The 8829-nt window shown below is 34.6% G+C and overlaps 1 protein-coding gene across 1 annotated transcript; it reads left to right on the top strand.

Annotated features, from left to right (window-relative positions):
• Positions 1-171: 171 nt before the first annotated feature.
• Positions 172-7757, top strand: LOC134263672 (fibrinogen-like protein 1). The gene is made up of 5 exons (XM_062746047.1): positions 172-227; positions 1693-1817; positions 5996-6092; positions 6769-6933; positions 7568-7757. Exons 2-5 carry the CDS (start codon positions 1761-1763, stop codon positions 7654-7656), a joined length of 408 nt encoding a protein of 135 aa, XP_062602031.1. The 5' UTR covers positions 172-227; positions 1693-1760; the 3' UTR covers positions 7657-7757.
• The last annotated feature ends 1072 nt before the right edge of the window (positions 7758-8829 follow it).

The raw sequence follows: 8829 nt of genomic DNA on the forward strand, positions 1-8829 counted from the left end.
TTTGGGTTTTCCTATAGCAAAACATGGACACTGCCATTATATTCATATGGGAGGCGGGGGTATTATATTTAGTGAGTTCATTGCTCACAGTACCTCTAGTTTTTTTTTTCAGTTGCATAATTATACAAATTTAACAATGAAAGAAAAATTTCTCTTCTTTTCCTAGAGAAACCCAGAAACTGGAAATGGAAGTATTCTAGAATCAACAACTCCAAATTTTAGTCAAGGTTTGTTTATGCAATCTTTTTATGTAACTCATATTGCAGATTTATTAAGAAAACCTTTGTTTAAATGTTTATTTTAAAATCAAAGAACAAAATAGGCTATGCTATGGCCCCTGGATTGGGTCGTCTTCTCCAATGAATGAATCAGTAGTTCCTAATCAAAAACCCATTTCATTTTTCGTACAAAATATAAAGAAAATTGATTTTACGTGATGAGATTCACCACGAAATCACGGAAAAGCCATAAAATTTTTATTTTTTAATTTTTATTTAAATTTTATTCTTAAGAACCATGTTTTTTTTCCTTCTAAACACCGAGTCAAAATTTCTATTTTTCATATTTGTAAATATATTTTATGCAATTCATGTACTATAGTATACACCAGGGGCGTAGCTAGACGAAAATGATGTGCACGCCAAAAAAGGCAGGGGGTCTGGGGGCCGCCTTGAGGCCCCCGGAAGCTCCTGGGTTTTCACGTTTAGACTGAACAAAATTTACGGTATTTTTAAATATATAACGTATGCTACGAGATGGTCAACTTTGCGATATTTTGATTTATGACACCAAAAAATAATAGATCTATTGATATCTAAAAAATATTTATGTTGTTTTTTTGTTTTAATAAAATCAAGTGCATTGTCTGAATTTTTCAAGCGATGACAATCTGTCATTTCACATAGTGGAACGGACGTACGTTTTCAATCGCCGCAAAACGCTGAAGGACCTCTCTGCATTTGCGCTTGCTACCGGCATGGTTAGCAATATGAATAAAATGGACTCTATTGAGTATTGTTGGATATAGCGCTGAATTAATAGAATGTAATCATGCCAGGCATAGTAAGTTTACACGGAATTTTTAGGAATTTAATTTTTTATATGACGGTATGATCATTTTTTTAATAATAAATTTTATAAAAATGCACAGTAATTTTTTTTTGGACTAAAAGATGTGCACGCCATGGCGTGCTGGCGTATAGGCAGCTACGCCCCTGTACACTATTAGTATATCTTGTCTGTAAAAGTCTATAAGAAAGGCAAGTGGACCTTGTTCTTTATATTATCCAATCCGAGATCTTAAGTATCTCAACGTGACCTTTATTCCTAGTATGTAAATGTATATGGAATTTGATATTTATTAAGGTCGCTTTTTGGTAGCTATTCTACTTTGACACCCTATTATGGGGAAAAAATATCAAAATTAAAACTTGTTTTGTCAATACATTTTAAAGTTTTTTTTTTAAATCAAAATTTCACATATAAATGTAAATATAAGGAATCACTGTCAAGTTTGTTCGTATACCAGGGACATCAACGACAGTTGAAAACGTAGGAAGCCCTTTATACAATTCATCCTACGTTTTCAACCATCGATATCGCTAATGCCCTGGCATACCCAACAAAAATATCTACTGTAACAATATTAATTTCTAAAATGTGAAAATTGCTTCATATATTCATCTTTCGTAGAGGAAGCATGCTCAGATTGCGACTGCCTATCTAGCTCTGAAACCACTTCCGGAATTTATAACGTCACAATGAAGGGCCAGCATGTCGAAGTGTATTGTTCTTTAGAAGGAAATTTGGCGTGGACGGTTTGTACATCAAACTTTTAAGAATCAATGTGATTCATCACACATTTTTGAATAAAATTTTTTTAGGAGTGACCAATAAAAATTTTCTGATCGTGAGAATTCTAACCATGTTATACAATTTAGTTAATATAATCAGTACATATACAACTTCGTGAGAGAGCAAGGAGGAAAAATTTTTGTGACTTATGTCTAAATACATGTGGATTGAAGACTAACTCAATCTGGTGGATTCATGTTATTAACACAAATAAGGAATAATTATTCGAAAAATATGGCATTATGCCCCCCTCAAAGGGACGAGACGAAATGTTAAAGGGTATATACTAGAGTTCGGGATGTCCGTCCGTCTGTTTTGCTTTAGGGTACTTATCTCTTATCCGCAACTCCTCTTATACCTCTGAATGGAATTTAATGAAACTTTCACAGAATATTTGCTATATAATGCCATTGTGACCTCTTTATTTACTTTTTGATCGGACACATAATTCGGGTTTCCCATGGCAAATCAATGGACACTGCCATTCTTTCTATATAATTAAGGGTACCCAATATCTTACCCTCAATCCCTCCAAAACCACTGAATAAAATTTCATGATACTTTTATTGATTCTTTGTTACATACTGCCATTGTACACTTCCTATTTTTCTTTTTGTTTATAAATATTTATTTCCTGTAGGATTTATAGTAACACTGGACTTGTTAACCATAATCATATGGAGGCAGGGGTATCATTTAGTGAGCTCAGTGCTCGCAGTACTTCTAGTTTAAATCAAAGTACTGTGAGTACTGAAAGACGGTGGCATGAATGATTTTGTTTGTTTAATTAACACCCCTTTCGAGAATAACATTTTTAGAAGCGAAGGATATTTTTCTGGCTAGCAATTACTGCGACACGGGATCTCAATCTGAATTAAGGGTCGATAACCATGTCACACATTGGGAGTCGAATCCGCGACGTAAGTCATGGACTTCTTCAGGCCGTGAGTCCAAAGCAAACTCGCTACGTCAAATGGCGACTGGCAGTATATAAGAAAAAAATGTTTTAAGATTTTGTAAAATATGGAAATTATAAAAGTTTATTTCAATTTTTCACAATATCTACCTGTATTTTAATATATAAATTTATATTTTTTGTACTAAAAAGTAAAGTGTTATGAATTCTCACTGTAATCTAAAATTGTTACTATCTTATAACAATTTTTATCAAAAAACATAGCAAACTTCAAATAGGTATATGCATATATAAACAATTGCAAATTATAAGATTTCATTTAAATGTGTTGTGTCGCCTTACGACACACGATGATAATGTCAAAATGTCTAAAGCAGTGTCAAGTTTCCTCTTTGCTAAAAACAAGTTGGATAATTCCGACTTAAATTAAGGAATTTCTTTGATTCACATAGTTGAGTCTCCCTTAATTCTTCAAATAAAGCCAGAAACCAATCTCGCACACAAATAGGACCTTGTGAAGATTTATTAATAAGTACTAAAGTTATGGACAATATTTTTACTATCATTAAACTAAAGAATCTTATACCGGTATAATATTCTAATAATTATGCAATAACCCTGCGAATCACTGCGCAATGCATATTTACTGCTTTGTGAACACACCAGAAGACTGACCTAAATTCAGCCCACTAAAATCGCATAAAATCCTAATACCAGTTTTATTTCATGCACATGTATTTGAGTGTACTTTTTCGTACACCCTTTAAAGGGTATATTTATTAAAGGCACGTTATAGACTTTCTATAAAATAGGAATGAAATATGTGGGTAAATTGTCCGTTATAGTCTTTGTAAATATTTTATAGCTTTGACAAATTTTTATCCGTTGAGTCGTTTTTGTGTCCGAGATAATCAGACAAAGTCTTATTTTTAAAAACTAGAATGGTAATAAACTTAGCAAATTTATGGCATTCCAACAACCGTTTTATTAACTGAGTAAGATGTAGTGATCCCGTGTGTTGTTTAGCAATTACTAGTAATAATTACTAGTATTTGATTTCGGTGTTAGATAGTGAAACAATCATACAATTAAATCTTCAAATAATTTTCAACAATTAATTGGTAATTTTAAAACAATGTGCGTACGAAACTGATTTTTCGAACATGTTAGAAAAAACGAAAAAAATTGTACGAATTGACATCTGTAGTTTGATTACGAATATACGAGTCGGTTGGTGTACGAGTTAGTTTAGTTCGGCGTAACTCAGGTGGCAGAGGATAGTTTTTTTTTGCAATCAAAACGTTTGACTGACGGTTTACTTAATATTGAGCTGCTTTAAAAATGTGCATTGAAAAATTTTAAATTCCCTCTACATGTAATAATAGTATGATGTAGTCCCTTGAGAAATTTTAAGATTTTAGGAATAAAACATGTACAACTTACACAATGAGCCCTAAAGATGGCACAGGGACAATCTCAAAATTTCATGTGAATCAAGCCTATTTTCACTATTTCGCCGCAGCTGCATCTGCTTCCAGGCCCGTGCGCCTGACCTAAGCTACCACACAAATTGCAGAATAACATTTGTACATACCAATGAACAGCAAGAGATGATGGCTCAACCACCTCGTTTTCAAGCTACAATTCATCCTGTGAACCCACCCGCTTTTCTGGTGAAATACCGGTAGAGCGAGTTTTGAGCTTAGTTTCGTATTTCTAGTCCATATCCCATATACAGTAGTAGTGACACTAAAGTGTCATATTTCAATAAAATACACAAGGCCACCAGTTTCCTCCAAATGCACCCATAAAATATTCTAGCTATAAAATTACCTATAATATGCATTCAAACCTCAGGTTTCTCTATTTTTCTATTTTTTGACGGTACTTTATTCGAAACTATCCGCTGCCACCTTTAAATGAATATTCATGAGACGAGAAATATTGATAACGGCAAATATCAGGAATTAGGCTTTGTATCCATCAACGAAATGTCTCTGAAATAACTTGAAAGTATTTGTTAACTATGTAAATTTTATTTTCAAACATCGAAATAAGTCTACTTTCATTATTTTCACTCTGCAAAAATCGCCGCTAGGGTCCCCGTGTGTTTACACAGACCAATCGGCAATCCTCGGCTGACTCCGCTACGCTCCATTCAAACCTCGGATGTGATTGGTGGAGGAATACGCAACAGATCCTTACATTTCTCCGCCGGAAAACTGCCTTATCACTCATTTCATATTTCGCTCTGCATAACGTTCTTCGAAAATGTTTCTTAATTTGTGCAATTCTTTATCGTAAACAGGTTTTGATTACATCCTCATGTTAAAAGGCTTTGAAAGCAAGAAGAAACTGTTGAGTGTGCCAAAAAATAACTCCGATCTCAAAAGTGTGACATTTGAAAGAAATTCAAATAAGATCACATGACTGAATCAGCAAGATGGTAGATCACCGTTGACGTCCGAGGTTATGTGCGAGGTACGAGTCATCCGAGGATCTCCGAGTGTACACAGACCAGCAGCAATAGCCTGTGGCTATATATAGCCACCGTCTAAAAATGGGTGTCTGTCTAACAACTTGTTATAAAATTGTGTCCATTGACTTGTTTGATTGATTGATTGAGCTGTTTCAATGCCCCGGCGCAAGGTCAGTGATTTTTTGGCCATGACTCTCGATACCTTGATTATATATCCTGCTTGAAAAGCAAGGGGGGGGGTTATATAGTAATGGGAGTGTCCGGCCGTCCGTTACGTTTTGGGGTACCCATCTCCTATCTGCAACTTCTCTTGTAACACTGAATAAAATTTTATGAGTCTTTCAAATGTAATTTTGTAACATATTGCCAGTGTGACCTCCTTGTATAATTTTTGATCGGACACATATTTCGGGTCTCCCAAAGCAGAACATGGATTTTGCCATTATAATTATATTGGAGGCGAAGGTATCATTAAGCGAGCTCAGTGCTCACAGTACCTTGGGGTTTGTAATGAATTTGGTTGTGAGTTAGGTTAGTTATTGCTCATGACGTTACAAAGTAGCAATATTTTTAGTCAACATCGAATCTCAAAGAGCAAAATTTCTTAGCTATAAAACAATAGAATTATATACACTGTATTAGGTTATAATTAATGAATTCATTTGATTGATATGTTTTTTAAAAATAATTATACAAGCCAGATCAGTGCATTGAATTCATCTTTACATTTATTATTACCAATGCAGGTTTTTCAGAGAATGCTTGGCGGATCAGAAGATTTTAGTAGGCCTTGGTCAGACTATGTCAGAGGTTTTGGGGATTTGTTGCAAGAATTTTGGCTAGGTTTGTATTGGCTTAGAAAATGAACGCCTTTTCGCTATAGAAAGCAAGTATTAGTATCAAACTTTCAGTCAATAATACATGTATGTATATGCTTTGGACTATGTGTAGTGGTGTAAAGACGAATAATGATCCCCATAGAATAATGACCAGAGAGACAAATAATGACCCCAACCGTAGAAAAATTGATTTTTTTTTTTTCGAAAAAGAGACCTAGGGATAATTGTTTTTATATGTACATCCTATAAAAAATTGACCCCCGTTGAAGTATGACCCCTTTTCCAACAGAGTGATACGTAACAGGTCACACGTAAATGGTTTTTTATGTCCTTTTGAGCGATACTTGACAAACATGACCCTGGTCATTATTCTAGGGGGGTGGGTTCATTTTTCGTCTTTATACCAGCTATCAATGTTGCCGAGGGGAAGATAACAAACAGCTCAAAATACATTGCAATCTGAAGGCAGATTTAACACGGACCTCTTAAAACTTTAAAGGAATGATCAGGTGTCATTGATGAGAAAGCATCCCCCGTCGACCGGTCACACCTACTGTGTGCTCCATGTAATTTAATTTTACCTTTCAAACATTAAAACTCATTCTACAAAAGTTTATGTTATGTTTTCAGCTTCTTCAAAATGACTGCCTTTTTTAAAACATAAATTTCCCCTTTTTTAGGGAGTGAAATTCTTCATGTGTTGACGACAAGTGGTAACAGTATATTGCGAGTAGACATGGTTGATCATAATGGGAGAATTACTTACGCTGAATACAGTACCTTCTTGGTTGCAAATGCCAGCACCAACTACACAATTACAGCATATGGTTACTCAGGGACGGCAGGTTTGTTACTGTCGCCTTTTTTTTTTTTTAGTTTTATGGTATGATTAATAAGTTTGATTGCGTAGTACTTTGCTGTTCTGTGACGTTCTGAGCAAATCGTTTTTGGGGTTACAGCCATTACTTTATTTGAGGTTTTTTCTTGTACCTAGACTTTGGGAAAAAAAGATAAAGCCTTAAACTGACTTTACAATTATTAATAAAGGAGTTTTATGAAGAGACTTACTTTTACATTCGACAGTTGACTTTTACATTTTAGTAATTGGAGTTGGTCTCTGGTTAAATTGTAAAAGTCTGTCGTCGATTGTAAAAGTAAGTCTCTTCATGAAACTCCATATACAACTAATAAAACAATTTATTTGAATATTCAGATTATATATGTCAATATTTTTTGTATACCAGGATGACCAATTCCTTTCAGCTAGATAAATGGTATTAACTTAGCAAAATGGGCTCAGTTCACCCCATATGATACTAGATCTAGATGTTCTATTCAGAATCCAGTTTTTGATATATTTACTTAGGTAACAATTAAGCAATAATGTGTGGATGATATATAACACAAGATTGATATCACTGGAGTCCTTAATCTATTTTTATATCTATATATTATATATTTTCTGTTTTTATATTTAAGGTGATGGCGAAGGAGCTACCTGGGACACATGGACACAGATAACTAAATATTTGAGAAAATCAGAAATGAAGGTCAGGAGAGACAAATGATCGACCAAACGGGAAAGAGAGACAGTAGATAGGTTAACTTTGTTTGCATCAAAATTGGCTGCGTTGCTTGAAAAAATTAAGTAATAAAACGAAGAAAACAATGTCTGGTTCTCTGATTCTTTACACCATGTTTTGAATGATTGTTTGTCTTTCATCTCTTGATAATACCCGCAGCTCCTTGGAACAATTAAAACAAACTAAGCCAAATATCGATCCTAAAATGAGTTCTTATCATGTGTTACTTTATAAATTGTACTTTATTCTTTGTACTTTATAGATTACTAAAATTTTTGTGAATGTAAAGATTAAAGAAATTTTTTTTCCCTGAATACAATGTAGTTGGTACGTTGTATTTAAATGACAACGATTATTCCAAGTCATTATTGAAAAGAGAGATTTTTTAACATTATCAACATTCTTACGTTTTTAATTAATGATTTGCAAAGTGCATAGATTATTATGTACAGTTTTCCCCCGGAATTGGATGGGGACTTCAAGCCCACAAAATAATTCTATGCATTTATCAAGTATAATTATACCCGCACTTTCTAAAGAAAGTTCGGGTATATTGTTGTTACTCATGTCCGTCCGTCCGTCCGTATGTCACACTTTTCTTCCCTGAACTCCTCCTACATTTTACACAGTAGCTTAATCATCTTTTGGGAGATGGTTGGTGGGGTCATGTAGATGTGCAGTAAGGTTTCGGAATTTTGAATTTGCCCCGGGGGGTCAAATGGGGGTCGAAAAAAGACGTTTTTTATGCAAAAAGCCCCATCTTCCCTGAACTCCTTCTACATTTTACTCAGCAGCCTAATCACCTTTTGGGGGATGATTGGTGGTGTCATGTAGATGTGCAGTAAGGTTTCGGAATTTTGATTTTGCCCCAGGGGGTCAAATAGGGGTCGAAAAATGATGTTTTTTTATGCAAAAAGCCCCGTCTTCCCTGAACTCCTTCTACATTTTACACAGTAGCCTAATCATCTTTTGGGAGATGGTTGGTGGGGTCATGTAGATGTGCAGTAAGGTTTTGGAATTTTGATTTTGCCCTGGGGGGTCAAATGGGGGGTCGAAAAATGACGTTTTTTATGCTAAAAGCCCCGTCTTCTCTGAACTCCTCTTACATTTTACTCAGCAGCCTTATCATTTTTTGGGGGATGATTGGTGTTGTCACAT

Source organism: Saccostrea cucullata, unplaced genomic scaffold, assembly GCF_032062105.1.
Source record: "Saccostrea cucullata isolate Sc308-1 unplaced genomic scaffold, CSIRO_AGI_Scuc_v1 ctg15043, whole genome shotgun sequence".
Classification (NCBI taxonomy): domain Eukaryota; kingdom Metazoa; phylum Mollusca; class Bivalvia; order Ostreida; family Ostreidae; genus Saccostrea; species Saccostrea cuccullata.

Bases quoted from the DNA above. Each gene is read 5' to 3' on its own strand.
- LOC134263672 (XM_062746047.1), top strand. From the start codon at position 1,761: ATGAAGGGCCAGCATGTCGAAGTGTATTGTTCTTTAGAAGGAAATTTG. The intron at 1,818-5,995 runs GTTTGTACATCA...TTACCAATGCAG, and splicing joins AAGGAAATTTGGCGTGGACG to GTTTTTCAGAGAATGCTTGG. The intron at 6,934-7,567 runs GTTTGTTACTGT...TTTATATTTAAG, and splicing joins TGGTTACTCAGGGACGGCAG to GTGATGGCGAAGGAGCTACC.